Source organism: Balaenoptera borealis (genome assembly GCF_965194805.1).
Source record: "Balaenoptera borealis genome assembly, chromosome: 8".
Classification (NCBI taxonomy): domain Eukaryota; kingdom Metazoa; phylum Chordata; class Mammalia; order Artiodactyla; family Balaenopteridae; genus Balaenoptera; species Balaenoptera borealis.
Genome location: NC_138865.1, coordinates 10,463,346 through 10,482,387, shown reverse-complemented (window position 1 = coordinate 10,482,387; position 19,042 = coordinate 10,463,346). Strand labels below are relative to the sequence as shown.

The 19,042-nt window shown below is 50.8% G+C and overlaps 1 protein-coding gene across 7 annotated transcripts in view; it reads right to left on the bottom strand.

The window, feature by feature from the left end:
* Positions 1 to 1,873: 1,873 nt before the first annotated feature.
* The window catches only part of ZNF395 (zinc finger protein 395), a 41,850-nt gene continuing 24,681 nt past the window's right edge, over positions 1,874 to 19,042 (bottom strand). For 5 of the 7 annotated variants that reach the window (XM_082402800.1, XM_082402801.1, XM_082402803.1 and 2 more), the window contains 10 exons: positions 18,058 to 18,304; positions 16,469 to 16,701; positions 15,085 to 15,192; positions 13,965 to 14,074; positions 9,510 to 9,745; positions 8,960 to 9,060; positions 7,970 to 8,249; positions 6,531 to 6,623; positions 5,562 to 5,665; positions 1,874 to 5,335 (listed from right to left, as the gene is read on the bottom strand). In XM_082402800.1, coding sequence (XP_082258926.1) covers positions 5,224 to 5,335; positions 5,562 to 5,665; positions 6,531 to 6,623; positions 7,970 to 8,249; positions 8,960 to 9,060; positions 9,510 to 9,745; positions 13,965 to 14,074; positions 15,085 to 15,192; positions 16,469 to 16,701; positions 18,058 to 18,304 — 1,624 coding nt within the window. In that variant the 3' untranslated portion in view covers positions 1,874 to 5,223. The remainder of the gene's footprint in view (positions 5,336 to 5,561; positions 5,666 to 6,530; positions 6,624 to 7,969; positions 8,250 to 8,959; positions 9,061 to 9,509; positions 9,746 to 13,964; positions 14,075 to 15,084; positions 15,193 to 16,468; positions 16,702 to 18,057; positions 18,305 to 19,042) is intronic. The other 2 variants (XM_082402805.1, XM_082402806.1) reach the window with 1 other exon arrangement.

Genomic DNA, 19,042 nt, shown 5'->3' with positions numbered 1-19,042 from the left:
CTGCTTTATGTAAAGTGTGACGGGCGAGATACATGAGCAGAAACGCCGCGACTGTGCTGGGTCCCCAGATGCAAGCCCACAGCTGCGTGATTGGACCGGGCAGGATGGCGGGGGCCAGGTTTTTGGGCACCACCCCCAGTTTCTGACTCACTAGAAATTTGCATTTTTAACAAGTTCCAGGTGAGGTAGAGCCTGCGGGTTTGGGACCCCCAGATTGGGTCGCAATTAACACGAAACATGTTACGATGTGTAATCAGTTCAGCCAAGAAACCTCGGGTCCACCCAAACGGAGTGCCTGCAGAGAGTCAAACATCTACAGAAGTAGACGGGGCCGTGGGAAATCAGTAAGGGAGGGAGGATAAGGCTCTCTGTTGGGGAACTGGGGGGCCCTCGTGAGCGATTACTGGATCCCAGTGAGAACTGTAGCTCCCTCTAGCGGTCAGTAGGGAAACAGCCACTCACTGTGCAGGGCAGTAAAGGGCGGCGAGATTCAAATACCCCAACTCCTCTCCTCTGTCCCTTCCAACTCCAGCCTGTTGTCTCCAGTTGGTCAAACCCAACTGGAAGCCAGAAAGTTAGGGAGTCCTCAGATGCAGCCACAAAGGTAGGCCTGGGAGGGCCCAGGGCCGCAATCGGACAATGTCCAGCCCAAAGGCAGTAAACTGATTTAAAGGAGGGATGGGGGAAGGGGGTCAAACTGCAACAGAGCAATGATTCTATTGGGGCTTTCTTAGAGAAGTGGGGCAAGGACAAGGGAAGGGGGAGAAAGGAGCCCTCTGTTCTACCCCAAGGTGAGGAAAAGGCCAAGGACAACCTCCTCCGCAGGCTGCTGAGCTTGACGGACTTCGGCGGTAATCTAGTCCCTGGGTCTTCTCCAAGTGGCCTCACCCTCCCCACTGGGTGCTGTTAGGGGGCCCTAGAACCCCCTCCCAGAGATGCCTCACCGTCCCAGAAACGCCTCCAATTTCGTAAAGCAGTCCCTGAGCTACCAGAACGAGACATAGCTTTCTGCACCAGCTCCCCTCCCACCCACGCCAGCTCTGAACCAGCTACGTGGACCATCATAGGACACGGAACCCATGAATTCAGGGAGCAGCCCATGTCACTCCCTAGCGTCAGAGCTCACTCCATAAGCCGAATGTGACTCATTTTCTCCTTAGTCTCTTGCCCACTCCCCAACAAACTCAGGTACACAGCCAGGAACATCTCCCTGTTGTCAATACAAGCAGGAGAGAAAATGGTTACTTCCTAAAGCAAGAAAGTAACTGACATAGAAAGTCAAAGAATAGTGGTTGCTTTTATGCGGAAGAGAGGAGTGGCACTTTGCTTGAGGTACAAAGGCAATTTCTGGAATGCTGGCAGTGATCTGTTTCTTGAATGACTGGTAGATACTTTGGTGTTTGCTTTGTGATAAATCATTAAACTGTAAAAATAAAAATTGGAGACCAAAAAGAAAAAAAAAAAAAGAAAATGGTTACTTCCTAGATTATAATCCTAGTGCCATTATTTCCCAGATGATGACTTTGGTCAAGTTTTGTAACCTCTGGGCCTCACTCTCCTCATCTGTAAAATAGGAATGATGAAAAGAAGAAAATAAATTAAATTAAATTAATAAAATAAATTTTAAAAATAAAAAATTTTTAAAATAAAATAAAATAAAATAAAAACGGGACTGACAATAGTAACTCTTTAGTGGGTTATTCAGGTAATCCATGTAAGCAATTGGCTGGGTCCCTGATAATGTTGCCTGTTGTTATTATAAGCAAATGAGTGTGTATGCTTCGCCCCCAGGGCTATCACTTGTTTAACACCAAGGACAATGATATCTTATCCTTTGTAGGGGGAGAGGGCAAAGGGACAGGCACACATTAAATCAGACAATGTACCATTTTATTCCTTATAAAATATATTTCATATTGTTGCTGTAAAAACATTACATTTCACATTTTTAAAAAAATTTTTTGACAGTAAAAATAATACTTGGAAGACAGCTGGGGGAAAAGGCGCCAATAAGACAAGTTCACAGATGGGATTTGTCTCCCTCTTCTCCTTTTTTTTTTTGATTTGCCCCTGGTAAAGTCAGAATCTGGGAGGACCAGAAAGTAACAGGACAGATTTCTTCAAACAAATCAGAGTTTCCACATCCAAATTCATTACGTCCTCCAAGAAGTCGAGCCGCGGGCCGACTGCAACAATGAGGACGTCGCTCAGAATGCCTCCTGAAATTACACAATTGCTTTCACAGCCGGCTTAGGAGTCAGATCATTAAATCCAAGCCATTTTACTAGCACGTTGGTCCTTATGCTTTGCACCTGTGACCTCATTTGCCCACAGCTACTATTCGCCGGTCTCTCTCTGCACTGAATGCACAAGCACGTGTGCAGATTTGGTATCATTAAGGCTGTTCAGAGCAGGCACCACAGACTCCAAAGGTACTTCCAGAAATATTCTGAATAAGGGAAACGTCCCTGGAATAGAGAGTTTCCCAAGACACTGCTTTTGCCGATCCGTCCTGTTAGTTTCCAGTGCGCACCTGTGGCCTCTTACCTCCTATCAGATTCTGCTGCCCGGGTGGGCCGGGAAGGAGGGAGAGATACAGAGATGAAGAAAACAGGCGTGATAGCGGGATCAGTTCACAAACCCCCACCCCCACCCCCGAGAAGAGACGAATGGGACAACCCCAGGACAGACCACACGTCAAGAACCAACACGATAGCCACAGATGGGGCAGCGGGAGGAGGGCGGCCAGAGGAGGCCACCGCCTCCAGAAAGGAGGCAGGAGCGAATGCTGACGGGGAAAGCCGCACCAGAACATTAAAGAAAAAAAGACCTCAGTTTTTAAATTGTTGCATCAATTTCTTCTCTCTTCCTTTTCTGCCCTGTGCACCAGTGACATAAGAAGCCTGCCTTACTTAGACAAAATCTTTATATCCAGTTATATCTACACGGTCCAAACTGAGGGGGAAATTAAAACAGCTTTTCTAAAGGCGAGACCCAGCAAGAGCTCTGATTAAGAAGGGAAGGGAAGAGGCTGCTGGGCTGAGCCTCCCCCCACGCCCATCTCAGAAGCCCCTTCCCCCCTCGGGGAGGACCTGCAGATACACGGGTGGGAACTGAGGCGTCAGCACAGCAACACCCTGCATTAGCTTTTAATCAGGGAGCTTGAAGGGGCAGCAGGAAGAACCCAGGGCACCTCTTGCTGGCCTGGTTTCAAGCTTTACCAAGGGACAGAATTCCACATAACATTTTTCTTTTTTTGACTAAATGATAAAAATATACCCCATCACCACCAAAAACACTCATGCATAAGAGTGTCTTTCCCTTCTGTCACCAAACCCAGGTCACTATCACCCTTCACAACATCACAGCCCTATTCTCATGTTTGGAACACTCGGAAACCTGCACGTTTGCAGGTGTGTCTCGAACTGAAAGGCATCTGCACGGTTCCTGCTTCAGCAGCCAGATGATCCCACCTGGACCAGGAGGACAGCCTCGCTCACAGCCAAGGGCTGGACGCCGCTGTGCAGGCCCCAGAGGGGTGGCCTGGTGGGATTCCCTGAGCCCCTGACATCTGGGACACAGGCCCTGAGGAGTCCCCAGACCAGTCCCGCTCAGAAGAAAGGTGAGGCTTCCAGACAAAAACACGCCCTCCCCTCAGCCCAGCTCACCCAGCCTTGATCCATCACTGGCTGGCACGGCGCGGAACCCCCCTCTTCTCCCTCAACAAGAAGAGCTTGGCTTATTTACCTCCCAAGCATCGCAATCCGGGCTCCCCTCCGTTCCTGAGGTCTCCAGAAGCGCCAGCAGCTGCTAAATCAACCCTGGTGCCCCTCACGTGACCTCCTCAGGATCCTAACTTCCTGCGTCCTGCCGGCAGGCAGAAACGGCGCTCAGCAGGTATCTGGGAAGGTGACACTGTATCCAAGTGCCCCTCCCCATCACACTGACTGGACCAACCAGAAGTCTCCTGCGCTGACTGAAGAGTCCGGTCCTACCTGTCACCTCAGGAAGGAGACCAGATGGTCCCCAAAGGGGCAGGCGAGCCAGTGGACCCTTTGGGGACCACTCAACACCCTCTCACAATGGGGGAAGCTGCCACCTACCTTTCAGTCTGTTCTCTCCGCCAGCCCAGCCCTGCGGCCTTGGAGGGACACGGGAAAATCCCTGGTGAAACCAGAGACAAAGAGGAACCTACCTCAGGGCAGGGTCTCTCAGCCAAACAAAAGGAATCTTTACTCAGAAAGAGGCTTCTGAATACACCGTAACAGAAAACAAAGTGTTTCCGGGGTGTCTTCCAGAGCTGGGGGGAGTTGATTCACTCGGGGAACAGGGGACAACTCTCACAAATACTATACCCTCTGGTCTCTCCTCAAGGAAAGAGGAAAGAGTGATCAAGGTAGTGTTGAACTGCCACACCGCACAACGTGAATTCGTTTGAGCCTTTTGGCTCAGTTATTTGGGGACAGTCTTTACAAACCTACGAGGAGTCTGGGCTTGGAGAAGAAGCCATACAATATCTGTTGGGCTGCAACTCAGCGTCAGGGAGCCCAGATTCAAACAGTCGTCACCAGGAAAATGGTTTTCCTTCGACTTCCACGGAAGCTGACTGGTGAGGACGAGGTCTCCCTTCTCCCAGGTTCGGGCGGAGAAGAGGGCCGGCTGCACCTTACAAAGCCCCCAGATTCCCCCCACTCTCCCACCCCAGCCTCGGCAGGTCCTGCTCTCTGAGTCATCAGCCAGAAATTTCTTTCTTTTTTCCTTTTTTTTTTTTTTTTTTTTTTTTTAAAGAAAAGTAAATCCATCTTGCTCACCGTCCCTTCTGGAAGAGTGGAGAAAGCAGAGAATTCACCACCTCAGCAGGAAACAGAATGAGCTGTTCCTTCTTTCCATACGTACAAACTAATCCCCTAGGGAGGCGGGCTGGGGGGAGGGGAGCGGAATCAGTTCTTTGGTCTCTGGTTCGCTGCAGAATACCCTTGGTCAGTTTTGGCTCTCTTCTATTTTAGAGGGGAAAAAAATATTTTTCTGGGTTTTTTTTTTTGTTTTTTTTGTTTTTTTTGAATAAAACGTTCCCGCGAGGGAGGGAAAAACGTTTTAAGTATTAAACCTTAGCCAATAGAGCCCAAACTCCCAATGTCCACGCTTTAGCTTTTAGGTCCCTGCTGAGGGCTTAGGACGCGGCTGCCTCTGTCCTCTGGCCGTCGGGCAGGGCTGCGGGACAGTTCAGTCCAGGAAGCGCTGGCAGGCCTTCTTCCAGCGGCAGGCTGTGCACCACTGGTCCCGGTGCTCGATGCCGTACACCTTGCGGCACTTCTTAGCCTCCCCGCGGGCTTTCCTGCGAGACGGAGCAACGAGGGGACGGTCACGCGCTGGCCGGAGCGCGGCCGGGCCCGAGGCTGAGCCAGAAGCGGTGGCGGGAAGGGGTGGGAGCCACCGGGACCAGAGGACCAGCTGCCTCCCCACCCCCCGCACCCAGGGTGGTTCCCTGGGACTGACCCTGCGGATGAGGGTCGGGCGGGGACCGAAGCCAGAAGGGAGGCCACGGGAGCACACGGTCTCACCTGGTGCTGCTCTGGGCCCGGGGTGAAGAAGTGACAATCAGGTGAGATTTCATGGCGGGTGGAGGCTGCTGGGGCTCGCTGAAGCTGAGCGACCGGCTCCGGACCTGGGCATGGCGGGGGGTGGGGGTGAAGGGCCGTGAGCACGAGGGTGGATGTGCAAGGAGAGAAGCCCATCCCAAGGGACAGCCGGCCACACCCGCCTTGTGCCAGGAGGCCTTCTCTGGAAGGACATTCCGGGCAGAGGTGAGCAGGGACCAGCTAGGGAGGGGAGGCGGAGAGGGAGGAGCTGGCCTGGAAAGCCACACTCCCGCTGGGAGTAGGGAGCCACTTGGCCTGGCCACCTTGCGGACTGCTCCCTGCAGATGTGGATGGAGCCACCATATGTGGGACAAAAGGAGGGACGGCCCTGCCTCAATGGCACCTCCAAGGCACGTGGGTTTTACAACGTGTGATGCCTTCCTGCAGGAGATGTTTCAGACTGGAACCCACCAAGCATGGTTCAAAAGGACTTCCGATGTATTTTAGTTCAGAGGCGAGCCACCTAAGGCGCTGGTCCCCAGTGGCCTGGGGACCTCTGATCCACCCGCACAGCCCACCCACAAGCTCCTCTCTCCTTTCCCACCCGCCCTCTTCCTCTCCAGCTTTCCCGCCTTCTCTCCCTTCTCCTCTCAGCATTAAAACCTTACCAAGCACGCACAGATGCTCACGGCTAAATAGGGCACGGACCCCACCTGGCCCCGTGATCTTCTTGGCAATCAACTTGCTTGATCTGCGTGCTCCTCTGCAGGTGCGCCCCTCCCACCTTCTACAGGAGCCTGTGACCCGCTGGGGGTGGAGGGGGGGGCGAGCTGGGGGGCGAGGGCACACAAGACCTTCGAGAAGCTGGGGTACAGGAGGCGTGCGCGGGGAGGCAGCCTCCAGCACCGGGTCCCTGGAAGTGCTGACGGGCTCAGAGCTGGGCACACTCACCGGAGAGAGGGAGGAGGCTGTAGAGGGGGCAGCGGCCCAGCTAATACTGGTGTAGATGTGCGGTGACACGGGGATCTGGAAGGACGGCAGGGCCTGCCGGAGATCAGAGAGCGTCAGCCTGGGCCGCAGCTCAGGAAGCCTTCGGGGCCCAGCCCTCCCCCCGTGACCTCACGGTCTGCAGCAGCAGGTGCACCTCGGACCAGGAAATTCTGGGACACCCCGACATGCTCTTCCAAAGAGAAACAGGAGAGTACCGACTCCGTGGAGTCGCCTGAGTCTCAGGCTCCAATCTTTTTTTGGAGCCCTCCTCTCGGAGCTGGTGCACATGCCAGCCTCATGACTTAATCATCTCCGCGGATTAACTTCTTGGCTGGATCACCCACCAAGAACATGCTCGAGGCAGTTTCCCCCAAGAAGTCCAAAAGCCTTCCGAGTGGGAGCTTCTGGGGCTGCGCTAAGGGTCTGGCGTCCCCAGGCAACCGCGTGGAAGCGGCACGTCCAGGTTGAGGGTTGTTTGTAAAAACACCAGCTGCCCTCTCTAGGCCCCATCTCACAGAGTTGGCCGGCTGCCCGAAGGGCCACCTGAGGTTGGCCCAACATGAAATAGCTAAGCAGCCACTCCTTCTAATGAGCAGGAGAGATGCCTCGATCTGTAAAGGCTTCCTGATGGGAAACACTGCTTTTTAATTACAAACTTGCAGATCAGCCTAGAGTCGGATAAAACCAAGCTGTAGGCATACAAGGATTTTAAGAAAAACCGACACGTGGCAAGCAGGGTGTTCAGTACCTGCGACGTGCAGTAAAGACCATCCTAATGCCACTCCCTCCGTGACAGCTTTACCAACCCCACAGGCATAGTAGCTTGGTCTTTCCTGTCCCCACAACAATTTCTTATGCCTCCAGTAAGATACTTTGATTACTTATTATAATTAACCATAGTTACCCATTCATTTCTCTCTCCAGCTAAAGCACACACTTCACAAGGTCAGGAACTATGTCTTATTCTATCCGTAAAGCTTAGCCCGAGGCTTAGTAGGTATTCAAAAAACTCAGTGCCAGGTTATTTCTTAACACAATTCTAGGAACTGGGGATTTGCTTTGGGAAACCCAACTACACTATTCTATCCCCTTTTATAGCCAGCGATGTACCAATTCCCCAGCCCAAATCCATCAGCCTGGTTACCCAGGGATTCATCCAGATTTCTCATAACCGCTCATGACGGCCACTGAGGTAGAACTCTGGAATCCCCGTACTTAATCGAGCGTGAAGTCATTTTTCTTTTCTTCTTTGTATAAGTCAGAGATTAGTGATGCAGCCAAAGGACTCGGCCTTCAGCCGGGGTGGCCAGCGGCCCGTGATCAGGCTGCCCAGTGACAGTCGGACGCTGAATGTCCTCACGGCCACCAGACTGAGCTCCCAGCAGGTCCCCACCCTGTACCTGGTATGCATGGTCGGCCTGAATGTGCCAGAAGGAGCCAGGAGCTGACTTGCTGAGAGCACCGGAGGGCAGGTAGGACTCCAGGCCAGGGTGATCTGGGCCTGAGGACTGGGCTTTGGGAGGAGGCGGAGGGAGAATGGCAAGGGGCGGGCTGGTCAGGCTGGGGCTGGGAGCCGGGTCGGCGGCGGGGCCGCCAGCGGCAGCAGCTTCCTCCTTCGTCTGCACCTCTGTGTAGTAGAAATCCTCCTCCCGCTTGAACTGGCCGGAGTCCACGCTGTCCCTGCGCGGGAGGGAGACGCACTGATGACCAGGGACACGCTGCCTCGGCCCAAACACAGGGGAGAGTGAGGCGCGAGGGGAGCACTTGCCCGGGGCCACCTGGCAAGTCTGGGAAGAAGGCGAGCAGGACACCCGGCAGCCCTGCTCCTGACGTGGGCTCGCAGGGGATTCCATGCTGGCCCGTCAACGGGAACTGTTTTCCCCATCACCGAAGGCTTCTCCTCCCGCAAGACCTGACTCTGATCTCCGCCCCGGGTCCTCTCCGGGCCCCACCCACTCGCGGTCGCTCTCCTTCAGGGAAAGGGCTCTGAGTCAGTTTCCTTGGCCGTAAGCTGCCCCAGCTCCAGGGAGTCAGTGCAAAGGGAGCCCTGGCTTCCCGAGGGGCAGCTACAAGCTCCCACCAATTGCCCTCTATCTGTCCAGAACTGAAACACCTTCCTTCCTACAGTGAGGTGAGAAGACACAACGGCCAAGGTGGAGAGAGCTCCCTTCCCATCAACAGCATCAACATCCACTACTGCAGGAGGGGTCTCCTTCCCGGCAAAGATCTCTTTCCAAGGGGCTGTTTTGCAGGGCACAAGGCCGGGGACAGGTGGCGTCCTCAGCCGGCCAGTTTCTCAGAGGCATTCGGGACTGCGGGTCTCGGGGAATCGGCAGGTGGAGGAAGCCTGAACGGCACCCTCGGCAGAGGGGCCCTGGGCTCGTACCTACCCCAGGTGGAGGGCTTTGACGTGGCGCTTGATGCCCACGATGGAGCGCAGGACTTTGCCGCAGTTGGGCCACAGGCACTTGTACATCACCTTCACCGAGTTCTGGGGGAAAGGAAGACGTGGTAAGGGGGACGTGTCCTCCCCCTCAGCCCCCTCCCAGCCTCACCCAGTGGGGGCTTTAGCTGCCTTCGAACAGGACCCAGCAGAAGGCCGAGGAAAGGGTTTCCCAGGGACCAAAGACACTGACAAGCAGGGGCACAGAGCCTGGACTCGGCAGCTGGTCCCGGGGGCCGGCATTGGCGCCTGGGGTGGGGAGGGTTGGCGGGGAGGAAGGAAGGCCTGCCGGAGGCCTCTGCAGGAGAGCAGGAACGAAGGCAGGGTTGGGGCAGAGGTGAGAAGGCCAAGGACGTGGCATTGGAGAGGAGATGCAGGCTCCTGGGAATGCCAGGAGGGAAGAGAAGCGGCAAAGAAAAGCTGAAACGGGATGGAGCCTGAGAAGGCCCAGGACCCGGGGCCCGTCCACGGCTGAGCTCCCCACGCACGCCGCGTACCTTTCTTTTGCGGGGAGCTGGTTCATCCAACAGGAAAGCATCCGGGTCGGTCTCGAATCCATTATCAGTCTGGGGAGAGCCAAAGGCGTCCCCCAAATACTTGGGGCTGGCCTGGGGGTGGGGGGGCGAGGGGGTGGAGACGCCGCTGCTCCCGCTCCAGTGCCCGCTGGTGGTGCTGCTGCCGCTGTCCGACACGTCGCCGCTCTCCTTCCACGGGTCACAGGCCGCGCGGGAAGCTGGGCAGAGACAAGACAGGATGCTCAGGGGCCTGTCCCTGGGTCCACTCTGGATTCCGCACGGACAGCCCAGGGCAGAGGCCAGGAAACTCTAGTCTGGAGTCTGGGTTCTCGCATCTAATTCCTGGCTCTGGCTTGCCTGGCTTTGCCACTCCAAGGGGGAAAAACAAAAAGACAAAAAAATGTCGCCCCGCCCCCAACAAGCCCCTCCCCTTTCTGAGCGTCAGTAAAAATGAGGAGTGGGTCCATTCATCGCAGCGCTGTCTGTGGGTGGCCCTGCTCCGCTGTAGTGGACACTTCCTGGCAACAGCCACGCTGATAATCTGACCGCCGGACACACGCTGCAACTGCATTTTGTGTGCAGGTGTCCCCCACTTTTCGAAAGTTTGCTTTACACCATTTCCGTTTGATGAAAGACCCACAGTCGGCCCTCCGAATCTGCGGTTTCCGCATCCAAGAATTCAACCAACCGTGGATTGAAAATATTCGGGAAGAAAAAATTCCAGAAAGTTCCCCAAAGCAAAACTTGAATTTGCCACACACCAATTAAACATTTAAACAGCAACATTTAAAAGGCATTTACATTGTATTTACAACTATCTACATTGTACGCAGCATTTACATTGTTTTAGGTATTAAACGTAATCTAGAGGTGATTTAAAGTATACAGGAGGATATGCGTAGGTTACATGCAAGTACTATGCCATTTTATACAAGGGACTTGAGCATCTATGGATTTTGGTATCTGCACGGGTCCTGGACCAATCCCCCACAAATACCAAGTGACAACCGTACATTAGTACCTGTTCTCATTAACTAAAAGAAATCTAAGGAGGGTTTTCACTTTATGAAAAAAGGTGAAAATAGCGTTCGATGTTGGTTTTGCAGCGAGCTGTGACAGAGGCAGCGCGCGCCCCAAGCAGTAGGAGTGGCCCCGCTGAGCTCCTTTCTGGGAACCACACTCAGCGCCTCAGCACCTAGCCACCACAGCTTTGAACTGTGTCTGTGAGCATCCGTGCTTTATCTCGATTTATTCTGTGCATCTGTTAGCAAGATGTGTCCTAAGGTAATTGCTTCGCTTTATACCGTTTCAGCTTTCATCGAAACGTTCTACTTTCAGATAGCAGGGGAAACCTGTATTATTAATGGAAAGATAACCTAATTAAAATGTACTTGTCACTTTAAAGGCAGGGGGAGAGCGGGGAGAGGGGAGGGGCAGAGCCTCTCCTGCCTCCCTCCCAAGCACAGACAAGCGGGCTGGGTACCACTTGGGAAGCTTTCCCTGCAGCAGAGTAGGAATGGAGAGGCCAGGTTAAGGGCTTGTTAACCAGGCTTTCCTGAAAAATGCCTGTTTGATCATTTAAACCCAGGCAAGTACATCAAAACCGGCGTGTGAAAAGAAACCATCCAGCCAGCTCTCGCAGCTGTCAGGAGGTGTAGCCTTTACCAGAGCTAGCTGTGGCCCAGGTGGCTCCTCTTTTATCCACAGGCAACACGCTTAGAGAAGGAAAGACGAGCTCTGAGAGCAGTTCAGACTCATCACAAGATGACAGGAGGCCCACACAGCCGACGTGGCCTAAACCCGCTGCCCTGCTCCCAGCAATGCGTCTCAACAGGAAGGTCACAGGTGAGACATGTCAAATTTTCAGTTTTTAAGCTGCCTTTCTTCGGGCTGCTTTAGGCCCGACCCAGATTCTTCCATGCCGACACCATAAATCCATATTTATTTTTACTATAGGAGAATCTGAAATTTTGACATGTGGAAATAGCAAGAAAAGGGGGGAACACTGTGACACACGCAGGTATGGTGGCCTTGTCCCCAAAAGCCCCAACTCCCAACATGGGCAGCATTCCACAGAGCCTCCTTACCCTGGATTCCGAGACGGTCTACCACATCCCCTGTGGCAGGATAAACATCCCACTGCTTTTCTCTCATCCTCCTCCATATTCCAAACCCCTTCTAGGCTAATCTAGACACCCAGCATTTCGTGTTTCCAATGCAGGCTCTCCTTACTTAAGTCTCACACGCTAGGAAAAGCCCACCCAAACAGAAGTGGACAGATGAACTCTGCCCTTCCTAAGTGTCACTGTCAAGTCTCAAAGCAATGACTTCCTGGAAACCAAAGAGTTTACGACATCTACACATGGGGCTAAAAATAGGGTAGCCCTTCAGGAAAGATCTCAGGAGCTGCCAGCAGGTCAACGGTTCGCACACGTCCACTCAAGAAACCTATCAGGGAGAGAAGGGCAAGGGAGCGGAAGTGCTACATCTAGCATCAGGACAGGAGAAGAGAGCAGGTCAAACGGCAGGCCCGCCCTACAATACAGCAGCCTTCCACCGAGGAACCATTCAAGTGGCTCAACAATGACACTGGCAAATTGGCACACAAGGAAAAATACGAAACAAAGCAAAAAGTGAATCTCATAAATTAACCTATACCTTGTAAGAGGAACATAAATCACTCTACCTTAGGTCGTAAGATTTTCTAGGGCAGGGTCAACAGAGCATGAAAGCAAAGTGCTCCCCTGCAAACGCATGGTGAACGTCTAAGAAATCCTTGTGATTCCCTCTGCTCTCTACACGCCCACGCAGAGCCATCCTAACAGTACGGAGACCAGAGGGAATGGGTGGATTCTGCACAAAGAGTATCCACGATTAGAGCAAGGTTCTGGTTGTTGTAGAGACCTCACCTTGCAGAATACATCAACGTAATTAGCTGCCAAGGGGGCCTTATTTCTCCACCGACTTCAGCGTAAGATCAGAAATATATTGGAACTTCCCTGGTGGTCCAGTGGTTCAGACTCCACAGTTCCAATGCAGGGGGCCCAGGTTCGATCCCTGGTCAGGGAACTAGATCCCACATGCCACAACTAAAGATCCTGCGAGCTGCAAATAAGACCTGGGGCAGCCAAATCAATCAATCAATCCACAAATTTTTTTTTTTTTAAAGATACTGTAATGGGAAAAAAAGTCTTTAATAGACAATGAAAAATGTTTATCAAAGTGGACTTAAGATGTCATGGCGTATTATCAGTTAAGATACATATATGCTGGTGTTGGGATGTGTGTGTGAACATATGTAGATGGATTATACACAAACACACACACACACAACCTAATGGGAATTGCAGTCAACGATTTTCTTTCCCTTTATGACACTTTCCTGGATCTTCTTCCTGTTGACCAACCTCCTGCATCTCCTAAACTCGTAGAGTTTCCTAAGAACTTAAAATTGACTCCTTTCCTCCCTGCGTTGCCTGTGTGGCCCCCAGGTGCTCACAGAGCAGGTGTGCGATGCTTTGCCTCACAACTGGTACCGTCAGACTGCAACAGCTTCCTCTAGCAGCCTAGCCATTGATGACAGGCCTTGGGTGAAACAAGTAAGTCTGCCTTATCACCCCCTTAAATTGATTTTCTATGTAGGGAGATTACTTATGAGGGATGCTTATAAAGGCCACTTTCCTCCTGGTATGTGTTCAGAGCTGACTCCGTATTTTCCTATAAGCTTTTAAGGAGCTTGCAATTCAGTTAGAGCTCACCAATGAAAAAGTTATTCCCTGGGAGTAAGTTAGGCCAGCCTGATGACAAGTTTCAAAAAAAACCCCTTCAGGTTCACTACCAGTCTTATCAAGCTACTAATATCCAGCAACCCTCCTTCCTCCCATATTACTCGTGATGTATTTTGGGGGTTGTGCTAGAATTTTCTTTTAATTTATAAATTTGCTGTGAAGTCTTACTATCGATTTGTATTACTCAATTAGATTTATTTTAGACTTCAGCTCATTTGTTCCACACTAATTTACAAGGCTGAATCAGGCACTTGTAATGGGGGAGTGAATCGGCTGAGGCCACTAGGGGACCATTTGGTAAGTTTCTACCTTTAGAACTCAATGTTCCTCCACTGGCCACGTTCAGCCCCACAAGTGCCTCGCTAGCTTACTCCCATTGAAGAACTTACTCAAGTGGCCAGTGTGGCTCAGTCCCGTGCTCAATCATCTTCACAATGCACCAGGAAGCTTCTCCCCAGAGGAGGAAACTGAGGAAAAAGAATGGAAGCGGCTAACTCCGTGTCACTCAGCCACTCTGGGATGCCAGGGAGAAGAGACTCCAGAAACCCTGCTGCCAAGCCAGCGACTTAGGCAATTAGCTGCCCAAAGCAGAAGAGGTCGGTCGTGGGCCTCTGCCACGCCCAGAACCCACCCGGGCCCCGTTCCTCACCAGAGAAGTTGGTCTCGACCCCAGGAGGACTCTGCACCACAGGGCTGCAGGACAGGGACGTCAGCACCATGGCTGCCATCATCTCGTCCATTTCCACTGCATCCGACTTCCTGGATTCAGACAGGTGAGAGCCAAAGGTTACTTCCCGACACAGCTGGCCATGGGAGCATCTTACATTCCTAGACTGTCCCCTCCACGCCTTGACTCCAATCAGTCAGTGTGTGCTCAAGTAATATCGTTAAATAAAGCATGCAGACCTCTCCTCATTCTTCATGAAAAATACTCAGTTCTGAGCTACACTGATAATATCAGTCAATGCCCGCAGAAGCAGGCTGGTCCCCATCCCACTGCTGACACCCGGAGGCAGTTCCACTCTCCCTTGAATTCCCTTCCTAACTCTTAAGTCTGCAGCTTAAAATCAAGAATTTTATTTGGGGGAAAGGAAAATGAGTCCAAGCAATGAAATAAAGCATGGGAGTAAAAGACGGCCAGCTAGAATTCAAAATCACCAAAATTACCTTCCTTTCCTCGTTTTATATTTAAATTTAAGAGGGAGCAATTACACTAACCAATTCCTTCCCCTCCCCCCAAGATTAATGATGAGGTATTGTGATAGCTTCTGAATGTGAACAGAACCTGGTACGTAAGCCAATGATCAAAAAACCCAGAAATGCTAAAATAAATCTTCCAGTGTAAATCTCAATGCTTTATACAGCAGAGTTCTATAAAATTTTACACATAATTTTTTTAATCCATATAAAGTTACATTATTTGGAAATAAAATTAAAGCTATCTATAAGTTAATGCTAAAGTATGAAAAGTCAGTCTGAAATAAATTTCTAGGTGGCTCCTCTATTTCAAAGGACTGTATTATACAATTCATTCTTTACAATTCAGATCCACTAAAATATACGACTGGGCTTGAAGCAGCTAAACGAAAACTAGTAATGTATTAAATGTGTCAGCATCCCCCTTTTTATATGATTATTTGTATTTTTATTTCCACAGAATAGAAAGACAAATTCTTTGCCAGTATTCCATTGAACTGACAATCACAAATGTTGTTGCTCTGGTCTGGTCTCAAGACACGGGGTGTACTGTCAGTAACAGTAATACTCACAGACAAACACAGATGGGGCGGGGGGCAGGGCTCAACTGCTTACACATCCTGTATACGAGAATCTCATTGGCAGGGGCTTCCCTGGTGGCGCAGTGGTTAAGAATCCACCTGCCAATGCAGGGGACACCGGTTCGAGCCCTGGTCCGGGAAGATCCCACATGCCGCGGAGCAACTAAGCCCGTGCGCCACAACTACTGAGCCTGAGCTCTAGAGCCCGCGAGCCACAACTACTGAGCCTGCGTGCCACAACTACTGAAGCCCGCATGCCTAGAGCCCGTGCTCCGCAACAAGAGAAGCCACTGCAATAAGAAGCCCGCGCACCGCAACAGAGTAGCGCCTGCTCGCTGCAACTAGAGAAAGCCCGCATGCAGCAACAAAGACCCAACACAGCGAAAAATAATAAATAAAAATAAGTAAATTTATTAAAAAAAAAAAAAAAGAATCTCATTGGCAGATTTTCTTTTTTAATCTTAAAATATCAATGTGCATAAAGTATATAACATAGAAATTAGAATATACATATTCTCAGGGAAAAAAATCATGTCATAAAATTCTAAAGCAGGGACTTCCCTGGGGGGTCCAGTGGTTAAGACTGCGCTTCCACTGCAGGGGGCGCGGGTTCAATCCCTTGTCGGGAGCTAAGATCCTGCATACTGTGCGGTGTGGCCAGAAAAGTAAAAATAATTTTTTAAAAAAATTCTAAAGCAAAGTAAGCATTCTTCATTCAACGTCAATAGTTTTAAATATCCAGCCAGGGGTCTGCAGTCTCCAGACTGAGCCTTCCGCCTGTTTTAGCCCGGCTCACAAGCTAAGAATGGCTTAACAATTTTTAAATGGTTTTAAAAATCGAAAGAAGAATATTCCTTCTTGACATGACACATGGAAATGACATGAAATTGAAATCTGAGTGTCCGTAAGTAAGGTTTTATTGGGGCACAACACGCCCGCCTGTTTACATACTATCTGTGGCTGATTTCACGTGACCACAGCCAAGCAGAGCAGCTGTGACAGAGACCATTTGGCCCACAAAGCCTACGTTATTTACTCTCTGGCCCATTCTGAACACGTTTGCTGACTCCTGATCTAAGCCATTTTTTCTCTCTCATCATGAAAAACTAAGACCTAATTTTAGTTTGAGCATGAAACGGGAAAAAAATAGCCCTTAGCCAGACAAAGCTATATCACCCATAATAGAGTTACAGGGAAGAAAAGACGCCCTTCTGGGTCTTTTCAAAAGGATGCCCTCTCACTGTATCCCATTTGTCCAATATCTTGACAACTAGACACCTGGTAGTTCCACATCCCTTCCCCAACACACGGCATCCCAAAACCCCATACCTCACCACCCATATGTCTTTCAGAGCCCAGGTTCTGTCACACAAACCTCTTTGGGACATCAATGTTCCTGGAGACAGGCCTGTAGGCTGGCGCCTGGGTTCCCTGCTCGGGAGGTGGCGCCTGGGGGATGGGGCTCTGTAGCTCGGCCAGCCACACCTCCTCTGCTTTGCAGCAGATTTGTAACTTCTGGTCCAACAGCCAGACAGTCACCTTATCCTCTGCCCAACTATGCCGCTCCACCAGTCCTGTACACTCTTGACCCCCGTACCACACACAAACCTGGGGAGAGAAAAACAGCAAACAGTGGTCAGTACTTGGGAGTTCTCACTCCATATGTCCCAAGTTCTGGGAGCCAGGAGCCGTATGCCACAAACTGCATGCTCTGACTCATCTTTAATTCACGCAGATGCTCCCAGGTACCTGCTTCCCACCTGAACACCCAGACTAGCTACAGTGGATTGGTTCTTCCCAAAACAAATCCTTATAAATTCTCCAGATGGAGAGAGCAAATGTGTCAGTTTCTGGGATTTTTTTTTTTTTAACTTGGAGTCTATATGCAATTAAAGTTGTTATCATCTTAAAATAGACTGTTATAACTATGGGATGTTTTCTGTAAGCCTCATGGTAACCACAAAGAAAAAACCTCTAGGGGATACACAAAAGATAAATCAATGCACAGGACTCCAAAAAAAAAAAAAAAAAAATCAACAAATCACCAAAAAAAAGACAGCAAGAGAAGAAGAAAGAAACAAAGGAATTACAAACCAGTCAGAAAACAGTTAACAAGATAGCAATACCAAGTCCTTACCTATCACTAATTACTTTAAATGTAAACGGATTAAATTCTCAAATCAAACAAATTTGGAATCTGTGTCCCTCCTACTGATTTCTTGCCCTGACTAGCCTCTGAAGTCCTATATATCTGCTGGTCCCCAACTATTGCCTTGAATTGCTCACACCCTGCATTTTTCCCTTCAGAGAATCCTGAGTCTACCTGGGAGCAAGATGGTAGTGGTGAAGAAGTAGGCTGACTGCTTTCAAGGGTGCCTAGCAGTTGCCAGGTGGCCTCACCTCATGGGAAGAGATGTCTGGACGACACAAGCCTTGAAACAGAGGCAGAAAGCAGAGCCTCTATTATCAGCTCTTGAGAAGGCAATGAAAGAGAAGCCCATGCATCTGGATCTAGTGACAATATCAGGCACAGGTGATGCCTGAGCCCTGCCACAGGGGAGGAAACACTGGAAAAGGGACTCCAAATGGCATTCTAACTAAACAAACACCTTCATCTCTTGAAAATATCTAAAGGTAATTCAAAGATGCAATCTTATCTGTCTCCTGTAAGTCTGAGATTCTTTCCCTTGTTTTTGTAAAGTTGCAAACTGAGACAGATTAAGAGAAACAGCTCTGGCCATGCTTTGAACTGAGGTTCTGAACAGGCCTGAGCCCAGAACTGTCGTGGAGGAGCCCTGGGTCTGCTCATTCCCTTGGGAAGCCTGCTGCCCAAGGGCTCATATGGCTGCAGGGGAAAGGTCTATGCTAAAGCCAGTGCCCAGAGAGTTTCACTCAGGGCACCACTGGGCCGCCAGACGCAAGCCTGGGGAGATCGGACATTTGTCCACTCGGGGATCAACCTACCTTCTGCCCGGGCTGAAAGGCCACCTGCTGGAGGCCTGTGGTGCCTGGAGCCTTGAGGAGTTCCTTGGGCTGCTCCTGGCAGGACGTGTCCTTAGAGGCAAGGAAGGGCTGGGGAGCCGCCCCCTCAAGCAGCTCTGCCTGAGGCTCCAAGGGTGGGGCAGCCCCGGGTGGCCCCAACACCCGGGCGCCCAGGAGGGACCTCTTGCCAAGGCGCCGGGACAGAACGCTGGCCATGCCGCTGCCTTTCCTGGGAGGCAAAGGGGACACAGAGTCCTTTATCCCGTATCTGCAGGCATCAGGAAGCCATACACACAGCCGGAACCCGTGAGCGTCCGTTAAAAAGGATGAAACACTTTCAAGTAACTTTTACAACTTTTTTCTTTTTACAAAAGTAATACCTGTTACTAGTAGGACATTTAGAATATACTGATAAGCACAAAGAAAAACAAATCCCTCAAGAAGCAGCCTCCCAGAGATACCCATGTTTCCTATACAGCATTCCAAGCTTTCTTCTACACATAGATTTTTTTTTAATAAATTTATTTATTTTATGTATTTATTTTTGGCTGCATTGGGTCTTCTTTGCTGTGCGCGGGCTTTCTCTAGTTGCGGCGAGCGGGGGCTACTCTTTGTTGCGGCGCGCGGGCTTCTCACTGCGGTGGCTTCTCTTGTTGTGGAGCACGGGCTCTAGGCATGTGGGCTTCAGAAGTTGCGGCACATGGGCTCAGTAGTTGTGGCTCACGGGCTCTAGAGTGCAGGCTCAGTAGTTGTGGCGCACAGGCTTAGTTGCTCTGCGGCATGTGGGATCTTCCCAGACCAGGGCTTGAACCCGTGTCCCCTGCATTGGCAGGCGGATTCTTAACCCCTGCGCCACCAGGGAAGTCCTCTACACATAGATTTATATATTTCTATTTCTACAAAAATGGGATCATGGTTTGGTAAACTGAATTTACACTTATCCTGTGTGGGTTATACTGCATCACTA